Source organism: Mastacembelus armatus, chromosome 20 (assembly GCF_900324485.2).
Source record: "Mastacembelus armatus chromosome 20, fMasArm1.2, whole genome shotgun sequence".
NCBI lineage: Eukaryota > Metazoa > Chordata > Actinopteri > Synbranchiformes > Mastacembelidae > Mastacembelus > Mastacembelus armatus.
The window spans coordinates 6725154-6748015 of NC_046652.1; the positions used below are offsets into that span (position 1 = coordinate 6725154).

A 22862-nucleotide genomic window follows, 5' to 3' on the forward strand; every position below is an offset into this window, starting at 1 on the left:
GCAGCTGGGCAAGACTGGCACAATGATTCTGCACATACGTGAACAGAAAAAGAGTAGGACAGGTGAGAAATACATTAGCAAAAGAGACCGAAGCAGGAGAGAAAACACACATCAAACTCACCATCTCACCCCTCCCTTGTCCTCATTGTCTCCTCCCGTGTGTATGATTGAGTGGAGGGAGGTGCTCAGATGGAAACAGAAAGAGAGAGCTCTGAGGACATACACAACACGAGAGACATGGGAGTCTGATCAGAGCTGGAATGGGGCGTTTTGTACTGCAGGTTACTTTGTAGACCTGTTTGTGGAGGGAAACCGAGAGGCTGGACACAGGAATTCCAGGTCACAAGGGCTCCTGTGGCACAGCAGTTTTGGCTGGGTTGGGCTGGTTTGTTATTCCAACCTCTCATGATCTTAAGGATGACAGAGGTTGAGCAGGATCACAGTCAGAATTAAACATTTCGAAGAGAAGAATAGCGTGTTTAATCACATACTGGGGCAACAGAGAGGGTTATATTTTACTCAAGAAGTTGATTTTTGGCTGGACCCAGTCATGATGGCATCTTTTGCTGACTTTGTCTGTTTGGTGCTAGTGGCTTCTGCTCTGGGAAATAACCATTCAGTGTCTGGTGGTTGTTTGGGCAAATGCTGCAAGGCCAGAGATTTGAGCTGTTTGACCACTGACTGGAGGATGGACCGTGTGTACGGGACATGTTACTGCGATGAGGGCTGCGTCAGGACCAAGGACTGTTGCTTTGACTACTTCACAGTTTGCCCAGGTGAGGGATAAATGGGGGGCTGACTCTTACTGTGGATGAATTACAATTCGAGGTACAGTTTGTTGTTTTGCTAATCCTATAATACCAGTGTGAGATAATCTGTCATCAAGCTTAAACTCTTAACTATAGATTGTCTTAATCTGATGATCAGATAGGAGATGACTTATACTTATCACTGTATGTCTGATGACAAAGAGCTGACAGGATTTATATGTTCCAAAGTTTCCCATACATGTAAAAATGCACATTTATCTTCACAGTTGTAAAGTCTTGCCAAAGTCTCACTTTTGGTTTGTTCTGTATTCTTTACCATCTAACCTGAGTAGTTCACTAAATACATTTAGTATTTACTTTTCTTCTGTAACTTGATATGACTGTTACATCACACAAATCAGTGAGCAGTACACCAAAAAACAGGCACCTCTATGACTAACCTAGTTTCAGTGGACAGGCCCACATAATGGAATTAGTACAAATATTTGAGGAATGTGATTCTGTCAATCAGTCGTAGCAATTACAGTCCCAGTCAAACAAGCTGAGTGTACCTAATATGTGTTATAAGCTGCTAGTCACTAAATCTACATGAAAGCTTGGTCATCAAACACACACTCTACCTGAAAAGAAAAGTCACAGGACTTGTTGATTGAATGGGTTGCTCACTTTGCACGCTCTGAAACCAGTTGCAGCAGAGCAGAGAATAATATCACTGCAAGCGTTTACTGCCGGTTAGAAAATGTCAGGTCTGTGTAGATTGTAATCTTTTGTCTCTGAATTTCATGGAAGTTTGATGGATTACTACAACAATACTGGAAATACTGTAATAACGATTCTTCACCAAAATCCAGCTAATGACTGTGCCACGAGTGACTGGAGCGTTTGGAGCGGCTGTGCCAAGCCCTGCCAGCCTTCAGTACGAGTGAGAATCCGTCAAATAAAGCGGGAGCCGAGCAACAGTGGAGAGCCGTGTCCCAGACTGACGGAACATGCTGGCTGCCAGGAATACAAAGACCATCAAGCCAACCACTGTGGACTAAACTCAGGTATACAAAACACACATTCTATGGTTTTTATGATTTTTTTCCAAGTGTTTGCTTGCTCTTAAGACAGTTTTGTCACTTTAACAAAGCTAAAGTGGAACTAGTAGAAATCCTGAAATGGTGTTGCTCATCAGGCCCTGCATTCATCACCAGCATGGAGTTTGGCAAGGGAAGGCCCAAGCATGACAGTTATGGAAACCCCCTGCACCCTGGGTAGGTTTCATATCACACCCCTTTAATGCCTCTCCAGGAGCTCTGAAACTGCACTTGACTCAGGTATGTTTTAAATTCAAGAGTTGAAAAGTTCAACCGTAGTTCCAGGAGCTAACCTTATTTATGCTGTATAACCAAGTCTATTTTCAAGAAAGATAACAGCTCAATTTTCCTACACATAGAGCAGCTACCAATAAGTGTTTGCTCACCTGGATGTCTGTCTGCAGTCTATTAAATATAATAATACTGACAGACTGCCCACAGCCATTTGAAATGAAATACCCAGATAAGGACTGTCACATGAAAAACACAGACACAATAGTTGTGGATGTCAAATTATGTAGTTTGAATTACTGTCATTTTCATTTCACATTCATTTGTCCATGCTACAATGACTCAATAAACCTTCTTTCATGAAGGGCACCAAAAAGGTAAACAATATCAGAAACGAGTATGTACATCACATGTTTGCTTTAGTCTTTTATCTTGATTTATTGGTTGTAATATCCCAGGAACAACTGTGCAACCCTCATGACCCCGCCTGTACGTCCCCTCAGGTTCTGTGTGGAATTCACACTGGAGTCCCGGACACCCCACTGTACAATGGAGAACCGGCCACACACACACTGGATGCGCTACATAACAGAAGGCTTTACAGTGTGTGTGGCATGTCAACCTCCTGCCATGCGAAACAATAGCAGCTGCCAAGGAGACGGTCAGGAAGCAAACAAGTATGGAACAATTTACTTCCATGTGTGATCTTCAGCAATGTTGCTTATAGTTAAATACATGTAGAAAAAGAACATACACATATATATAAACCTTAGCTAATGCATGTTCTTAACTGGGGCAAATCTCAGCAGAATGTTGTCAACTCCTTCTATAATTACAGTTAATGTGCCCTTGAGCAACTGCAGTAATTGACAAAAATAATGTTGACATCTTGTACTGCACAGATGTTAAATTCTGAAACTATGCATATGTCGTTGAGAAAACAAACATCTGGGGTTGTGTTGCAGAGATGCTCCACTCCACTGGCAGGCAGTGGGAAACCCTCAGTGCAGTGGCACATGGAAGAAGGTCCAGAAAACCCAGCAGTGCAACTGTCCACCACAGCACAGTTTTGTCTTCATCTGAGCCAAACCAAGCACCACTAAACAATGCTCTGATCTGTTGTCTGCAATAACATTTCACAGCCAAACTCCTATTGTGAGTGGAAGGGAAATGATGAGGGTTCAGTTCAGATGCCTTGTATGTGCACGCTGTCAGTTCTAAGTGACTTGAAATTTTACAGTGGTGCAATACAATTGTGTGGACACTAATGTTAAAGCATGTGCAATCACACGTTTCCATTGTTCTATATAACTTCTGTGCCAAGTCAGTGCTACTGATATTCTCAGAAAATGTTCTGCAAGAAATTGAGTATTTCCCCAAAACTGCCTAAAACTAATGAAATCAGATATATTGTAATACAGTCAAATTCCAGAGCAAAACTGGGAAAATGATGCCTGTAGTGTTTTGGATTTTTAATATACCATAGCATCTTCAGAGAGAAAGGAGAAAGGTGAGAACCAAAGGCTGGCTTTACATGGCATTCATCTTTTTCTGGTACACCTTGTTCACCTGCTGATTTTGTGTATTTTTATCTTAACAAATTACTGTTGTATTCATTTGTAACTTTGTATCAAAATATTTATCTGAAAATCTTTAAACTGAATTACTTTACACTTGTTACTTTATTATGCAATAATAATAATATTAATAATAATAAAACCAACAAAAACCACAAAAAACTCCCACTATCATTATTCATTAGTCTGTGTTGAGCGCCCTCTGGTGGTAAGTGGTAAGAACTTCAAAGTAAACTCAAACCACAAAAAGCAATGATGCTGGCAAGACATAGCCAAGGGTCCATGAACAAGGCAATCTGAATAAAAAAACAGGAATGGGTCCACCTAATCAACTAGCATTTAAAAGCGGCCACACTGATGCTGCAGGGGCCCAGAATCCTCTGTCCTATCAGCAGGACCTCAAGCCTGCTCCTTGGGGGCCATGGAGTATTGAAGAGGTCTGACACAAAACTATTACTAATCTGTGGAGCGGGAGGTACGCAAAGTTTTAAAGTGCAATTTACAGGTAAATCATTTTTTTATATAAAATGGGTGCTTGGAAATTATCAAATGAAAAGTAAATATGTTTATTCTTATGTTTCAACACATGGACAGAAATCCAGAGGAAAGTTTATCAATATTGCTATTTTTCTCAGATTTGACCATTTTTTACTATGGTCAACTGTGGTTTTGTGCCTCAATCCAGTTATAGAACTGCATATATATATATATATATATATATAATTTATATATATTACAAATCAATATTGAAAATATGACACAGTAACCACACATCTAAGGCTGCATGGTGATAGTTTAGATCAGCAGTTGCCCTTTGGTGTGCCTTAGCCACACAAAGTTTAAAAAACACTGGTTTAGATTACAATCTCAGTTCACACCCTTGTGCAATCTCCTCACAAATAGTGGGAAAATGCACTGCATCACCCTATAGGCAGTCCCTTTTGACAGTTTAGTTAATTACAGCTTAATCTTATGAGACCTCACCATGGCAAAATCTTCAGTGATCTCAGTGATTGTATGATACTGTCCCACACATGCATGTACACACACACACACACACACGCACGCGCGCGCGCGCACACACACACACACACACACACACACACACACACACACACACACACACACACACACACACACACACACACACGCACACACACATATACGTTTTGATTAATTAAAGTTTTGAAAAGGTTCATTCTGCACAGACTGTCTGACCGGTGCAATACAAAGGGCTGTTCTAACATTAGGCTGACCTCTTTCAAATGGCAGTTGTGAATGAAGAAGAGGGCGTCAAGCTCATAGTGGATGCAGGAAGATGAGGAATTTTTTCAATTCAAAGAAAAGTTCCTTTCCAGTGATGTCAAGAGCATCACTGTTGCACTGGAACTGAGAGGACAGTAACATAAATAAATAACCTTTTTGCCATAGGCTGTGAACACAATAATACACATGCAAGAAACAATTGCAGGACTATTACAGCAGTAAAATTGCTGTCTGACAATCTTATCAGTGGTCTGGATAAAGCCAAATCATGTTGCTTACTGCAAAGAGCTGCAAAGAACACCTCCAGATTGGGCTCCTCAGTTTTTGGCATATTTGGGTATTTCTACATAACCCTTCACAATCAAATGGTGAATGTTCTGCACATATATAGCAGTTTCTGCTTCATCAAAGAGCTTTGCTTTTATTTTATTATTTTTCCTATTATTATCGTTGCAGATATATTTACTGTTAAACTTGAAATCTATTTAGTTTGATCCAGTCGTTATAGATGGGGGTGGACTGGGGGGAAGACAAAGTGAACTGGTATCTTCCAGCCCCTGATTGACTCAACACACCTGATTTTAGTCCCATATTCATATTTTGTACCCAAGATCTTTACGTTCAGGAGAATAACTAACCATAAGTGGCTCATAAAAGTTTTCTATGTGGATGATCAATATTTGACTGAATACATGATCTAGTTTGAATTTAATGCAGACGAATTGGAAAACTGCATTTTTTTCATTATTAATTTCTGCAGCCAAAAATCACAATCCTTTTGTATAATACTATTACTACAGCTACTACTACTACTACTACTAATAAGATAATAAAGATACTAAAAGGCACCACAAGGGGGCCCTCTTGCCCTATTGTGGCCCTATGTTGCCTGTATTGGCCAATGGATGTCCATAAAAGCACGGCCTGTTATCTATGCCTGGCATATTTTTACAGTCAGATCCTGCACAGTATAACTCTGACACAAAAATGACAAAGACCCACAGTGCACTGCCTGAAAGAAGTACTCAGATCCTTTACTCAAATAAAAGTAGACATACCATAAAACACTGGTTACACTATACCCCAAACAGGCCTGTATTATTATATATTGAGAGTAACATGCAGTAAGAGTCAGCAAAGCAAACCAGACAACAGTTAGACACAAAGACAGTAATGACAGTATTCAACCATGACAAAAATAAGCTGCTGCATCAAAAATATCAAAAAGCATGTGACAATAAAATGAATTAGTATTCCTACCTTTTTGAAGTTCATTCTGCATCTTCTCATTGCACCTTACTCTTGCAGAATGGCCTCTACGTCAATACCAACATCATGCTGGATGTTCATCAATGGAAGTCCACTCAGTTTTCTGCTCAGTGGGGCTGACTTATTTTACAAAGCCAGAGGAACATGGACATGGCTGCAAACTTCTGTCATAATGTTAATACTAGGCAGAGCTTTCTGCCTAATTTGCAGAAATGTATTAATAGCTTGCCTTCTAATTTCAAATGCATGAAAAATGTTCAGTTGTATTTCCTGCTCATAGAAGAGCCTGTTACTTCAGTTTTTCAAAATGAATACATTACTTGCCAGAGCCGCTACATCTGAGGTTTTGAAGTGCTGTTTATGTTCAGCATCACTGTTTGGCAGCAGTACACAACAGAAATGTGTGGCTCCATTAATTGCACCTAATGGATAGAATATATTTCCCTGTGATAAATCATTTATCAACCAGTAATACTGCTTTTCTGAAAGACCACTTTGCATATCATTTTGCACCAACTGCAATATGAGTTTTAATTAGTGCTATGATTTTTAATGCAAAAATTGCACCCAGAAAATTCAGTCTGGCCAACAATCATCATTAGCTCATTTCCAGCATAGAGAACAGCAGAAATACAAACTCGAGTTATGTACACATTTATTTGTTATTCTGTTATTATGCTAATAGACATAATGGGGAACAATGCTCTACAGAAATGTTGACATACATGTACCATAACAAAGTATTCTGTGGTCACATAGTTGTTTTGACTACTACATGCATACAAAGATGGTGCTTTGTACAGAAACAGTCTGAAGCTCAGAATGATAATGTTTTCCAAAGCTGGACAAAGAAAAAAAAGGTCAAAAACAAAAAGTGTAAGAGGCAGAATACACAGATTCATAAGAAACAATGCAGCTTTATGCTTCTTAGGGAGCAAGGTTTGTAAGCACGCATGAGTGACATGAACAACACCCATTCTCTCAGAGAAAATAAAGACACAGTCTTTTCACTCTGTACAGTATCACAGGTGATAATGCCATTGTGATAAAGTAAGACAGAGCACGGACCTTTTCCTGTCAGTTTACAGAATTAATTTCAGTATCCACACAAACATCCCAAGGGGATAGAGCTGATCAATCCAAATCCCTTGTTTCTCTACCTACCTGTCAAAATGAGGGATTACTCAAGGTTAATGTGGAGACATTATTACTTCAAACGAGGGATGAAGGAAAATTTGAATGTAAAGGGACAGAAAAAAGATCTTAAACAAGAACATTACCATCTAAAGTTCCATCCATTATCTGCCGTTAATCCTTTCAGGGTTGTGGGGGCGTTGGAGCCAATCCCAACGGACATTTAGCGAGAGGTGGTGTACATCCTGAACAGATCACCAGTCCATCACAGAGCTGACACATAGAGACAGACAAACATTCACACTCACATTCACACCTAACAACAATTTAAAGTCACCAATTAACTTTCCTGGTGGAAGAAACCAGAGTAGCTGAAGAAAACCCATGCAGACACAGGATGAACATGGAAACTCCACACAGAATGAATTATGGATCTAACCTTCCATAATTACAGAAAAATGACTAATGAAAACCCCAAGCAACAACCTCTGGCTTCACATTTAACTTCCGAGTGTACCAAAACATCTGAGATTCTGATGAGAGATTGATCATTTCACAAAGATAACTCCATGAGCTCTCTAACAATCTCTTATTACTCCAGGCAATGTGTTGATCTTGGCAGTATGTGTGTACACTGACAAAATAAACCACAAAAGAGTGATAAAACCCTTTAAGGGGATGTTTCCTCCTCTTAGTCACAGCCTTTTTTGTTGAGCCTTTCTGGTGACTGTACCTGAGGCCATGCCATGGGATTAGAGCTTCTGAAGCTGTAGGGACAGGAGCACTCAGTGGTGTCATGGAACATGGAAATTAATTTGATGGATTAGTTCAGTGGCAGTAGGGACCTTTTCCTACCTGTCTGTGGTCAGCTGGACCGATCACTGTCTATTTCTCAGCTTCAACTTCTGTCCCTTAGTTTGTGCTCCTTCCTGCCTCACTGAAGACTGATGGGGGTGGATACTGAATGAAGTACCCAGGAGGAGGGAGAAGTATTGCCACTCCTTACTCTGGGAACCAAGACATTAATGTGGATTTGACAACATCACCTTTGAAAAAGTATAGAATTAGCTAGTTGACATTAGCTGTTAAGGAAAAACAGAATCTATCCAATCAGAACATCAGAGAGTTATAGAAAACCTGAGAACTCAATAACATTACTTGTATCTATTACATAAAGACCTGATTTCTCCTATAAAATTAGAATTTTCTGTACAGTGCTATATGAACAAAGAAAAATGGCTTGCTACCTTCTCATAAACAGCAGTGTTACGAAAAGGCATGCATCGTTTCAACCACCATATGGCAGGAAAATGTGGTCGTGCTCCATTTTGGTTTAGAAAAAATAGAATCATTCTCAATGTTAATTCACAAAAAACATAAAATTCCTTGTATGTGGCAAATTAAATTAGATTATTCTTAATATCTTCCACAGACATATGTTAGATTTTTATGCAAATCTAACAACAGTATAAAAGGCCCAAGTGGACAATTTGGATAATATTCTCACAGATAATGAAATTTGAGGTCCATTAACATCTGGCATTAAGGTGCATTATGCCAGCCATATAATATGAAAAAGTAGAAGTCAAATTCTCATTTGCAGTGTTTGTGAGACTCTGGTAGTTGTAATACTGTTTTGGCTCATATTAAAGATATAACATTTGAAAAATACAAGTCTTTTCTGCCTGTACAAATTTCCATAGACAGAAAATAAAGTGCCACAATTCTTGGCCTGCATAGATTGCAGTATGCGGTATTGCACATTCCACACCTCTCTGTGAGAAAAAAAAAAAAAATCATGATAATAATGAGAAGAAGACAAAAAATTCACCCAAATACTTCCTATCAGTATCATTCTGGTTTGTGTGGCTTTACAAACACACTTCAAGTACACTCAGCCAAGTGCCATGCTCAAACAAAATTTTTCCAGCAATAAAATTGGAATAAAAGGCAACATACAACAGATATTTTCAGTCAGTGTAAAACAAAAGCAAGAAAGAAGATGAGAAAGAAACTCCTTTGGGTTTAAGCTTGACTGAAAATAGTTTTGTTCACAACGAAACACAATAAAATATATTCCAAGACACTAGGGACATACAAAAAAAAAGTCTTAAACTTGTCAGCAGGAACAAAAAAACCTAGCAGTAGTATGGAACAAATGTCAACAATGACATCAGGGCACTGAGGATACGATAATGAACACAATGCAGGTAAACACATCATAAAGAAAAAAAAAAAAACTAACTACATGTTATTACAATATATGTTGTTATGCAACTGAGATAGATGAAAGCTTGTCAATGTGCTTGATTTTGGTCCATTGTTATCACTAGGAATATTGTCTTTTTGTGGTAGTCTATTCCTTTTTAATTGCCAAAATAGATAATTACAGTCTAAAGCATAAATGTATACTGATGACGAGATCTACTGTGCTGAATTAATAATAGTCCTAACAGTATGTGTGGAATCTCACTTACCTACTGTAGAATTTTTCTGCAACCACTCTACAACTAGATTTTTCATTTCTTATTGTTAAAACTACTTTTAGCTGTATATATCTGATGTCAGAGACTAAATAAATATAATTTTTTCATTTGGACTGAATCAAAAGGCTGACTAAGGAGAAAAACCTCTTAAATTGTGTCCTAATATCTGATACCACATTAAAAAATATTTTCAATTGCGATTGTTCCTGTTCTGACTTATAGTTACATATGTAAGTTATTTGGCAGCTACATGTGTACGTGCTCTTGAGGAATCAAGGTGTTTTCATCTTTGCCCACATTCATTAACTCAAACACTGAATATCAGATGCCCAAACTAAAAGTTCAACAGTCGTCGCAAAAACCAAAAGCAATAATGTCAATGTTACAGTTTCATACACCATTTTCACATGAAATAACATTACAAGGTTATCATGGGAACACTTTGCATTTCCACAAAAGGTAATGATATGTTTTTTTTTATAGGTCGCTACGATGCAACATTCGGTCTGAGGGCTCTTAATTTTAACCACCCGACCCTTTGCTTTTCACATTACAAATATTTATACCTTCAGTGACAATTTTCTTTTGCCATCTTGTGCATTGTCATTGTCTTAGATGTTGTAGTATTTACAGTGGAGCACTTTCAGCAAACTAAGCACCGTAAAAGATCTGTCTTTTTTAAATGCATGCTTTTTACAGATAAGTCCCTCTGCATTTCCTTCTTTTGCTAGAAAAAGGTAACTGTCATTTTGTACCTTGAGAGGACCAAAATATCTACAGTAGTTGACGAATTCCCTTTGTTTTCCAAGAGGCTCCTCTCTGAGTCTGCTGTTAGTCCTGAAGTCATTCTCAAGTCTGCACTAAGCACTTTAGTTTCTTTTTCAGCAATACACAATACAAGTAAAAGGGACTTGTCATGCCATGCAAACATATTGCACCCTTTGTCTTTTCCTCTTGCTCTCCCATATGCTGAGGTTGCAGTGGGTCTATTGTCTCTAGAGCTTCCCCTACAGTCACATGCTGGTTTCACAGGTTGGAGAGAGGCTGCCATCCCCAGGTATCAGGTGGATATCGGATGTAAACATGTGGTTCTCTACTTTGTGTCCACTTTGGCTGCTGTCAGCCTTGACTTCTTCGCCTGCCCCAGCCACACTCTGGGTGCAATTTTGTGCTGTCTTAGGGGACAAAGGGGCAACTGCAGCGCCAGCTACCTCCACTAGATGTTTCTCGTCCTCTGTGGTTTGATCTTCATCACCAGGTGGCGTGTCTACCACCAGCCTCTGAGGGGACAATGGGCTGGTCTCGACTCTGATGGGAAGCAGCTCCTCTGAACTGGGGATGAGTGGTGATAATTCTCCCTCTGGCGACTCATCTTCCAGGATACTGGAGCTGATGTCTCCAGGAGACGTAGTGCTGGGTGGTGTTAGTGGGCCCTCTGCAGAGGTTCTGGTGAAGTTGACTTTCCCACCCTGTATTTTAGAATCATTATTACCCCTTGGAGAGCTCTGGATATTCTCTGCAGCACTGTTAAAGCTTTCCACTTCCTCTATATGGAGGTCTGATGGATCTTCTAAATTGACAGATTCATTCAGTATGATGCCACGACAGCTGTGGTCATCACTGGCCCTCAGCTGGCTTAGATCCAGATGTCTTGGTGCCCTGGGGTGTGAGATTAGACATGGCCTAGAATGTTCCTTAGTTGAGTGGGAGCCCTGGTTCCCAAATTCTGCAGAGTAGCTGGCAAGATAATCAGCTGAGGAAGGTTGAACCTCTTTCATCTCCAGCTCCACCTCCTTTTTTACTGCAAATTCAGGGCTGTGCAATTTCTTTGGTGAGACGGGGGCAGTCATAGTTGTGCTCAGAGTGCTCATGGAGCTTGTAGTGTTGAGGTTAGTGAAAGACTGTGACTTGGTCATCTGGTTGTACATTTCCTCTAGTTTCTGAACATTAAGGTGCTGTGGGTTCCTGTGTGTCCGCTGTAGACTTCCAGTGGTGTTGATGGTTAATCGATGAGGGGAGCTTTGCAGCAGAAACTCTTGGTTTCTTTTATCTGGGGATTTTAGGTTCGTTTCAGAGGAGGCATGCCTAGTTGAGCTGCCCCAGCGGTTAGGAGACAGGTGATTGCCAAAGGAGGTTTTGTCCTCTCCTTTTTCTACCACCACATCCATCAGTTCCATACTGCGGGCAAAGGCATCCTTCAGGTTCATTGACACAATACTCCCATTTCTCTTAGCTCTCTCCAGTGCCTCCCTCCTCTTGATGGCCTTCTCCTGCCTCTTCTGCTCCTTGTAGAACTCAGAGAAGTTGTTGACAATAATGGGGATGGGTAGGGCAATTACCAACACTCCTGCAATGCAACAGAGCCCACCCACAATCTTACCGAGCAAAGTGTGTGGATAAATGTCACCATAACCCACTGTAGTCATTGTAATGGTTGCCCACCAGAATGAGGCAGGGATACTGGTGAATTTGGTGGCATCTTCATCTTTCTCTGCAAAGAAGACCAAGCTGGAAAATATCATAATGCCCATGGCAAGAAATAGAATAAGCAGCCCCAGTTCATTGTAGCTCCTTCTCAAGGTAAACCCTAGAGACTGGAGCCCAGTGGAGTGCCTGGCTAGCTTCAGGATCCTCAGTATTCTCATGATCCTGAATATCTGCACCACACGACGCACATTTTGGAACTGTAGCACACTTTTGTTAGACTCTGTTAGAAAGATAGTGACATAGTAGGGCAGAATGGCCAGCAAGTCAATCACATTCAATGGGCCTTTAAAGAACTTCCACTTATTAGGAGAGGAGAGGAGACGAAGGAGGTACTCCATGGTGAACCAGGCAATACACACAGCCTCCACATGGGCCAGCTGGGGGTTGTCACTGGCCTGGCCGAACTCATCTTGTACCTGGAGCTCTGGTAAGGTGTTGAGAGACAGAGCGATAGTGGAGAGGACAATAAAGAGGATCGATATGATGGCTAGAATCTGGAAAAAGAGCACAGAAAGAAATAAAGTATTAGAAGGATATCAAAAAATAATATGTGAAAAGTAACTTTCATGGTTGTTATAAAAAAGAGGATAAATATTAAGAGCTTACATAAATTCATGCTACAAAAATGTGCTATAAAATGTTGATTTAAGATATCGTTTTAACTTGCCTCTCTTAAAATCATGTGTGGACTCTTGTCTCAGTTGTTTTACCACATATATGCTATGCACTATGAATAACCATAGGTGTTTGATTTGAGTTAGGGATAGTAGAGGATGCATAAATAAATGCTGACAGGTGAGGAATATAAATTATATGAATACAATGGAGTGTCTGACTTTGCTTAAAAAGCACTGTGGGTGTCTTCCTGAATGAAAAATGAAACATGCTTATGCATATTAGGAATCTTAAGCATGTCAGCATCATTTAAAAAGACAAATGAAGATAACATGGTAATTGGAAATGACAAAAAGGCTATCAAAATTTTTTAATTAATGCAGCATTACTGGGGAAATTATTAAATAAGGATGAAATCTAATTAAGGAAAATAATTGGGGCAGAAATTTATTTTGGAAATACTGTAGAGTGTTTGTGTGTTTGATCTCACCTATAATAATATTAGATGTTTGGCTCCATCTGTTGGCAACAATCTAACAATTCCTTCTTCTTAAAATACAATTTTTTGATGTCAATATACAAGGGAAAGTACAGTAACTGCACATTTGTTGTAATCAAATATACAGTGGAGACATAATGTCCATGCCTACTGTTCCTTAAAGGCATTTGTAAAAACATCTTGCATAATCCTGTGAGGTCAGCACACCATGAGGCTGCATTTCACCTGCAGCTCATTACCTTGCCCAGGGTTTATTGACCTCAATAGATTAAACGTGGTCTCCGATGTTCGGACTGAGGTTTGGTATTAAAGAAAGTGTGAGCAATGTATGGTGACTGGAAAAGTGTATTTGAATTCATATTATCAATCATATTATATATTATATATTATATTATATTATGTTATGAACACCAACAGTTCAGACTGAGAAGTGTGGGCCCCTTATTTGTCCCTTCTTCACTTCTCTATATATTATTGCTCTATCTGTCTTGCAGAAGAACCACAGATTAGATTCCTTACAATGCTGCTGGGATTAGTTTATATCTGTTTACACAGTCCAACTCACCTGTGTGCCTCAACACACACAAGTGAAAAGTCTGTCCTAAACTCCACAGTACTGCAGCACAACCTATGAGCTGAGTTCCAATGCAGGGAAAAATCTGCATTCTTTTGTGTGAAGTCCTCTATGACCTAACCAATATAAAACCTATTAAAGTCTAATGAACAAAGATTGAGGAGTTTCAGTGACAATAGGAAAACTACACGAAATGAATACTAATCACAAACCACATTAAGTTGAATAACACACATATTTTACATAATTTTGCACTGTGCAGTGTGGAGGCACTCACTCTATCTCTTTTGAGACATTATTAATTTGGAAAATATCACATATAAGTTACTATCACGTAGGGAAAGAACTACAAAGACAGAGAGAGAAAGAGAGACAAGGGGTGGTCATGGCTCAGCAAAGGAAGTCTTAGCACTAAATAAATGCTGTTGCTGATTAGGTTAAACCTCTTAGCAGCTAAATGAAGCAACGTGTGCAGACGTGGCAGTGAGCTAAAGGCCTGTGGAGTCACTATAAGGATGCAGAGTGCATCCATACCTCCAAACATTTGGCAAGCTCATTTGAAATGTATTTACTAGTGCCAGGTTACTTGATCAGAGGACCTTTGCTGGTGCCTCTGTTGCACCTTGGCACCAAGTCAGCTCCAAAGGTAGAAGAGTAGATTAGAGCAGAAGATAAAGATTTTGGTCCATTTATAATCTTACTGGTGGTAGGTTGCATAGCTTACCACACTGTTTTTCAAATACAGTACAAGAATAAATAAGATGAATAAAAATACAAGTTAAAGGTTAGTCATTTTGTGGGTGTCAACTATTCTTTATTTAGATTAACCTTAGGTGCTTTAGAGGAGACAGTTAACCTTCTACTGTTCCACACTTTGGAGCAAGGGTGCCCTTTTAAAACTACACAAACTCATTCACACAAAGGGAGAGAGAGTAATAAACGTTTTCACAGACCCACACCCATGTCATCTCACGATCCTACGCACCAATGCACCATTTGCTCCTGATCCAGGAGCTTTTGTGCGTTACAAAGAGAAATACTTCTGGCTTGTATGACCCTATTGAGATTGAGTGGGAGTAGTTACAAATATCAATTACATAGACTCAGTCTTCTTTGCACCTGAATTGCATGTGTAGTGACATTAAGTACAGTATCAAATGCTGTGATTGGTTGATTAAAAAAAAAAAATGAAATGAACACAGCCAAGCCAGTGGATGGTGGAGGAACAGTGGAGGAAAGCTAACAAAGGCTGTAATGAAACAAGATATTTTTCTGAGCTGGACATGTTCTGTGGAGTCCAAACAGGAGTTCACAGAGTAAAACTACAAGGATTGAAATGTTACAGGTACCCTGATGATGTTACTACGCTTACATACAGTACCTAAGATGGGGAACTACATTTTACTGTGTTTTCAGGATATATGAAAAGGTTATGTAGTTGGGAAGAAATTTTAAAGGAACGTATTCTACACTGAAAATGAAATGAGCACTGCATAAAATCAGACATGATATGTATGAAGAACTGCCTCAAATAATGAAGATGACAGGATTCCCTATATGTACAACCTTTCTGATTTTCCTTTGCCTTGACTGTGATCCTGCAAATTATGGGACCTTAAGATGTTATAGTCAGGCCATATCTTCATATGATTGGGTGACATATGATATGTGTTGTCTGTGTCTATTCAGTTTCTTTTACCGTCCCTGCAATGAATTTACCACAGAAACTGCTTAGTATGACAGAACAAGAGAGATATAGGAGATATACCATGAAATAAATGACTGGTACAAAAAGACAATTACTGACTTTGTGTATCCATAATCTGAGGATTTCTATTAATAGTTCACGCTTTACTTCTAAGTGCATTATAGATGCATCAGGAAAAAAATAAACCCTGGTTTGTGAAGGGACTAATTAAACAAGAGAGGCAGCAAAGCTTTAGATAGGCATTTAGCCTGATATCTCATTTGTGTGAAAGAAATGAATGTGTTTTAGCCACTAACACCCACACCCAACCTCCATTATACAGCTGTTTTATGATAGTGTTAGATCCTCTGGGAGGCCCCAGCAGGAATTGTGAAGTTAATCCAGAGGAGAAAACATCCAGGTGCCATTGAGTTAAGAGTTCTCTTGAGCCTCTCTTCTGCACCTCTCTTGATTTCCATCTTCAGCCACCTGTCATCTCAACCAGTACTCTTGAATTGTGAGAATCACTTCTTTCCATCCTCTTTAGTTCCCACAGAAAGCAATCAATAGGGGCACTAACTCCTCTCTAAATGTCCTGTCATCAGTGACAGCCCTGTTGTCACACAGTTACAACCCACTCCTTGCATCACCTCCTCTGCCCGCGTCCCCTTCACTTTGACAGAGAAAAGATGCAGTGGCGCAGACAAATAACCTGTTTCCACACCAGTGGCTCATCTGCCGGGCTGGGGAAAGCCGTTTATTGTGTACACATCATTTTACGGACACTGAGCTAGGCCCAGCTAGACCCTATTGATCTCCCAGCTCAGAGCTCTTATGGTCCATGATCCACCTCAGAGGTCCCCGCTGACCCCTGCCCGCTCCCACTTGTGTCATCGATTTGTGCAGGGCAAACTGAACCACTTGGATCAATCTGAGTGATTATGATTATGGTAATGTGAATAGATCCAGGACCCGTGTGGTATTTCATCCTATAAAACAGTATTTCTTCTAGTATGCTGACTCCATCAAATTATGTTTTGGTTTTCACATATTTGTCCATGCACATGCATATAAACAAAGTATGATGTTTTAATTCAATTAATTACTAAGTTTGCATGTGGGTCATTGGGTCATTTCAATTCATTATTCAGACCAGTGGCTTCATATGCTTGAAAGAGGGTTAAAATGACTGAAATGGCAATGTTCCACTCCCAGATGTGCAAAACACTGTTAGTGAGCAACAGTTAAAACTTGCTCCAAACAAATACGGCATTATTAAGGAACCTGGCTCCCTTCCTTTAAAAGAGATTTTTAAGTCATGCATATAGTGAGGGTATGAGTTGAATACATGCACCCATAGAGTGACTCAACATTAATCACACAGGATGAGAGACTAATTCTGTCCAGGTTCTACTGGTGGAGTGCATTTTCTATGGCCAGTTTCCAAAGACTTCATGGTGACATAAAAGAAGAGAGATTGTGTAGTTTGGTGGCCATCTACTGTTTTGTCCCAGAGCTTCTCCGAAGCTCGGAGAGGTTTGGAGGAATGCCACAGTACAATTCAGGCCTCAGCGCTACTGCCATTAGTCTGTGCACAAGGTAATTTAGTCCATAAAGAACTGGAGGAAAAAAAAACATGAAACTGACTCAAATGAATATCTGAACAACTGAAAGTACTCCAGAGATTTTTTAAAAACTTTTCTACAGAATCACATAAAAAACATTCTAGTTCCCAGTATGTTGGCAGCAGCAGTGGGTGTGTGGTGCATAATCACAAGGGCTTCTTATTAAAAAAAAAACTATTGTGCTCTTCATATACCTTTTACAGTTGCAGTCATTAATTGCCACAGATATAACCAATTTGTCTTTGCATAATGCAGTATCCCTAAAAAGTCAAAGTCACAACTTTAGCATCAGTCTCAGTGTGACAGACAAACTCTGAATGTTTTTTTCTTTTTTTTTTTAAAAAAAGAAAAAAAAGAAAAACTAGCTGCGCGGGCTGACAGTATATAAGAGGAATTTTAATCAATAACCACTTCTCATCTGCCTGCAGGCTATCTGAGTGCTAGATTTTATTTCAGCCACAATAATCCACAAGCTAAAATTGAAGAACAAATAATTGATAAAAAAAATGTTTTAATTCAAATGACCCTTGACGGAGTGACTGTAGGCCAGTGGATAGCACTGTTTCCCATGATGACAAGAAGGTGGTAACCTTCCGGTCAATTTGGTCCTTTCTCTGTGGAGTTTGCATCTTTTTTTGATTCTCTCATGTCTGTTTGGGTTTTCTCGGGGTATCTGGCTTCCTCCCACAGTCCAAAGACATGCAGTTTGGGGTTTGGTTAATTGGTGACTCAAAAATGCGTGTAAGTGTGACAGCCCTGTGACAGACTGGTGATCTGTCCAGGGTGCACCTTGCCTCTCACCTAATGTCTTTTCTGTTAACCACCTGATCACATGTAAGTTGAAATACGTTTAAGGTTATATCCTGAGCTCTTGTGAAATCACCTGGCAAATAACAAAATAATAGAGCTTGGGGTTTTTTCCCTATTGGACCTTGGTTTTACAACGACACCCAAAACGGAAGGAAGAAAATTTAGTTCAATTAGGTTTTAAGTAGCCAATAGATTGGTTCATTTAAATTAATGTATGTATTTAGAGAGAGAGTGATTTCTGCTAGAGGTCATTATATGTAAAGTGCACTGTGGAAGTTTGTGAAATATAAATATCAATTTGGCTATACCTGGATACTTGCCAGGTAATCTCAGTAAATTGTGACTGCTGTGTCTCTCCAACAGTCTCCCTTTACTTTATTGTTTAGCTAGCCTGAGTGGATAGTGTGCCAACAAGATACACTGGTACTGATTTGGGGATGTGATGCTCCTGCAGAAAATAAAGGAAGCAATGCTTAGATTTGTGGAGCAAACTTAGAGAAGGAGCTTTGTTTTAACTCACTGGTGTTGCAGCCATGATCAGCATTAAGTAAAGCTTTTGTTACTCACATCATCCCCAAACCTGACATTAACCCAACAAGCACACAGCTGCCATTGGGTTTTTGAATTCCACCAGGATAGTGAAGCGATTGAGGTGTTTGCTGGCTGCAGTGATCACATTCTCCCATAGGAATGAACTCAGTCTATACTTGGCCTTAGCTGCAAAGTGATCCAATCAGTTTGCTGTTCACAGAAAACTCTTTCATGTACAGCACTGGGTATAGATAATGGATGGAAGGTTCCTTGATGCTAGGTAAATAAAATCTGACTTGAACGCCTGATGGGATTGATTTTAACTGTTATGACCCTCTATAGAATAAGAGCTATGACTAATGGATCAAATGAATGATCCTTCTCTATTACTGAGGAATGACCTCCCCCCATTATCTACATATTCATCCACTGTACATGAGGGTGGATTCTCTTGCATGGCTACTACACAATGTTTCCTTTGACTTCTACACTAATTTTCATTGTGCTCTCTGTAAACAAATTGTTCATGCGATTTTCACCCACCCCCTCAAAGCCCTTTCACTCTATTCCAGGCTTTATTTATTCTGGATTGATATTTGTTTGTGTGTTACTTTCTTTTTTGCAGAGCCATGTTGGAAAATGGACTAGTATGAAATATTTATAGAGCGTGTTCATCTGTCGGGCCAGTCATCACACAAACACGCCTGCCATGTGTGTGTCAGCATGTGGCATTCTATTACAGCCCACTGCTTGAGTTAAGCTACTGTGCTCAACTGTGCTACTGGTCAACCTGCTTATTTGCTGCTTGTTTCACTTATCAGCTACTTATTACATAACTAGACCCTTTCCACTCAACCTGTCTCCTGCCTGTTATCCCACCTTTGCCTGTTTTTCCCAGACTGCTTTTTGCTCATCCCTCTGCTTGGACTTGATTAGCTGGCTTGTGTTTTTTGGACTTGTGCTTCTGCCCTTTGAACTCTTACCCCTGCCTGAATCTATTCGCTCTGATGGGAACGATATTTGAACCTTAGCCCGTGTCTGTTCCATTGTCTTTGTAATCTGCTGAATGTCTGTGTTTTGACCATTGCTACACACTGTGACCAGATTTTGCCACCTTGTACTTGCACTTGTCTGTTCTGTTTGTCCAAACACTTTAAAGTTTTACTTCATTCTCTCAGTGGCCGCACACTTGACTCTGAGCCGTGACACCTAAACACTTGTCGACGAGCTCGTCTGCCAGGTTTCAGTAATGTAGGTGAGGTAACACAGTACCAACAGCTCATTTTTATCAGGGCTCTGTGCCTCGATCTTAGTCCCTGCACCACATTAAGCTTGTGATTTCTTGAGTGGTAATAAATTTTGTATTCATCTATATTAATGAGTGAACAGGAAGGACAAATACAGGTGCCATCAGTGTTGACAGCATAGTTTTTTACCCACTGTGTAGCACAGCACACAACACTCAGGTAAACTTAAACATTTATGAGAAGCTGCCACACATTGAATTCATAGTTGAACTTTCTACAGCAATGCTACAAAGTCTAAACTTCACACCACATGGTACCAATTCAGACTTAACCTCTACAAATTCATGAATTCTCCTTCTCAATCAATTGATGAATTTATTTACTGCTCTGATAGAATCTGCTGAGTGAAATAAATACCTAATGGTTGGTCTACCTTACTGTATACCCTGTAACAGAAACCCCGTTTAAGACGATGTGACATTGCAGTTCAGCAATGTTTTGTTATTCCCATAGATGACTCAGCAGTTTTACTGGATGTAAAAGTGGATTCCTGCTGAGATTAAGCCTCTTAAAAAGGACACTGAGGAAAGTCATGAACATTGTGCCACAAGGCATTTAATGCCACGTCTTAAATTCAAACATTTTGGACAATGTCTGTACTTTTCCACTTTTCTCAAACATCTAATCGCATCTTTGTTGCCCTCTTTATCTGTCCCTCTTTGTCCTTTCTCTGTAATCTGTCCATCAATATTGCTCTCTGAGTCACCTTGCAGTCAATCAGGACTCATGACTTTCACAACATAAATGTCAGGGAAAAACAGAATGAGACAGAGGGGGAACCACAGACCGAGCCGGTGATGCAGGGGACTGAAAGTTGCAATAAGTCTGCAAGGCAGACTCAGAGCACACTGTCAAAATTACACATACACTCTCAGTCAAAAGTTTTAGAACACCTCCATTTTCCTTTTTTAAAAAAAAATTTATATAGTTTAAATGTCTCTAAGTAAGTAAGTAAGTCTACACTGAAATTAGGAGACTGTGCTGTTGCAGCTTTGGGTCTGCCAGCCCTCTTCCTGTCAGTACCCTTTAGTTTCCAACTTCATTTTGATGGTTTAGGAAACTGGACTCACTGTCATATTGACTTTCTATGAAATTTCTCTAAAGAAAAGACCTACACTTTTAGGGGTTATGATGGTCTGTGTGCCTTCCTTTGGTAGTTGTTTTTTTTCTCGCCGTTATGAGAGCAATGTACTACTCGCTGCAGAACAGCTGTACAGTGAGTTGTTAACCCATTATTAGGACATTCATAACATGTTGAAAACCTACAGTAATAAACATAAGCTACTACTCCCAGTGGATGAAAATCCAATAAAACAATAAAACCAGTAAAATATATAAGAACTTGCCACAAGCCATGACACAGACGGAGCAGAAGGTCTGCTTGTTGTGGTGTTTTTGTCTTCTGTTAACATTATTTTTTGCTGTGACACTGCTGTGGTAAATCGTTCTGATGATGATGGAGATTTATATCTACATTAGAATATAAACAATGCCTTCCCTCCATATTATTTCACTGCCAGGAGAGATGGTGGTGTGCATGGAAAAAGTCTGTGTGCCTGTTCATGTGTTTCTGAGTACATGCTGTGTGTGTTTCCACAGAGAAGAAGCCTCAGCCTTTGTGGCGTAACAACATTATTAACCTGCATCCCTCTGACACCCCCCTGAGAGAAGAAAACAGCAGGAAAACCTGAAATTCAGCCACTGCCCTCAACAGCATTCAAGTCCTCGTGCAGAAGGGTTTTTCCACTATATGCACAGTACACTATATGTGGAAATTATACATCAAGCCACATGCTTGTTATACTATACCCATGTGTGCAGGTATTTTGAAAAGGACACACAAGCTATAACACTAAAGTAAAACTACATAATTACAGTAGGTAATTGAGCAGCTCTGTGTTCGTCCAGGTGTGTCACCATGTGTGAGAGAGAAAGAACAGTTAATAGAGCTAGGTGTAATTACTGCTGAGTGAGCTCGCCCCTGCTCCCGACTAGCGATCACTGTGTTAATCACCTGGCCAAGATGCCCCAGCCGACATAATTATGCCACAGAGCTGAGGAAGAAAAAAAAAAAAAAAGAAATAAACGCAGGTTTGAAATGTGTAACTGTTAATATTCATGAAGCGCTAAGTGCTGAAAATAACTTGCAGGGTGCTTGACTGCTCCAGAGCTCACCTGTATGTGTGAGATAACAACATAGGAAGGATCTCTTACAAGCTCCCTGCTCCCCTCTACCCCTAAGTCTTATGATAGCATCGCCCATCTGAGCAGGGAGGCTGAGGGAAGACAGGAAGGGGCAGAGTGGCTGTGAAGAGTCTAACGTGTGTATGGTGCTTTGCGGAAATTTACTCAGAATGAGAATTACTCTTCTTTTAGCTCCTCTGGGTTGTCTTTCATTTATAGATAACAGAAGAAAAAACCTCACAGGAAAACTCTCACTCTTTCCTTCACCTCCCACACACACACACACACACACACACACACACACACACACCAAGCGACGCTAGCCCCCTACCCCCACCACTGACCCATCGATGACTATGCGTCACCTTGCTGAGTCTGTGTAAACACTCAGATGCCTCCACACACTAACACAAGTTGAGGAGAAAGCAGCTTTGTGACTTGTTTACCATTCTGCTGAGACATTCATCAAAGGCCTTTGAACAGCAGGCTGATGGAGACAGATTTCAGAGTAAAGAGAGGTTACTTGGCGCACTGGAATTCAAAGCAAAGTCTGTGAGCCTCAATGAACTACTATGAGTTCCAACAATATTTGCTATTCCGGGGAAATTTTGGTTCAAGTATGAATGTTTAGGCTGTTGTAATCTGAAGAAAAAAACACTTGGCCATATCACCCCACTTCAGTTTAGAGAGGCCTGTAGTTTAGTGAGAGCCAACTCAACACTGCTTGTGGC

The 22862-nt window shown here is 40.0% G+C and overlaps 2 protein-coding genes across 4 annotated transcripts in view; one reads left to right on the top strand and one right to left on the bottom strand.

Moving 5' to 3' along the window:
• On the top strand, positions 1-3740 carry sbspon (somatomedin B and thrombospondin type 1 domain containing). Its single transcript, XM_026292400.1, has 6 exons — positions 1-62; positions 591-776; positions 1622-1816; positions 1948-2026; positions 2584-2757; positions 3046-3740. Exons 1-6 carry the CDS (start codon positions 23-25, stop codon positions 3161-3163), a joined length of 792 nt encoding a protein of 263 aa, XP_026148185.1. The 5' UTR covers positions 1-22; the 3' UTR covers positions 3164-3740.
• Positions 3741-6830: 3090 nt separating this feature from the next.
• Positions 6831-22862, bottom strand: part of kcnb2b (potassium voltage-gated channel subfamily B member 2b) — an 82442-nt gene continuing 66410 nt past the window's right edge. For all 3 annotated transcript variants that reach the window (XM_026292679.2, XM_026292676.2, XM_026292677.2), the window contains exon 3: positions 6831-12793. In XM_026292679.2, the coding sequence (XP_026148464.1) occupies positions 10826-12793 (1968 nt within the window). In that variant the 3' untranslated portion in view covers positions 6831-10825. The remainder of the gene's footprint in view (positions 12794-22862) is intronic.

Bases quoted from the DNA above. Each gene is read 5' to 3' on its own strand.
- sbspon (XM_026292400.1), top strand. From the start codon at position 23: ATGATTCTGCACATACGTGAACAGAAAAAGAGTAGGACAG. The intron at 63-590 runs GTGAGAAATACA...GTTTGGTGCTAG, and splicing joins ACAGAAAAAGAGTAGGACAG to TGGCTTCTGCTCTGGGAAAT. The intron at 2,027-2,583 runs GTAGGTTTCATA...ACGTCCCCTCAG, and splicing joins GGAAACCCCCTGCACCCTGG to GTTCTGTGTGGAATTCACAC.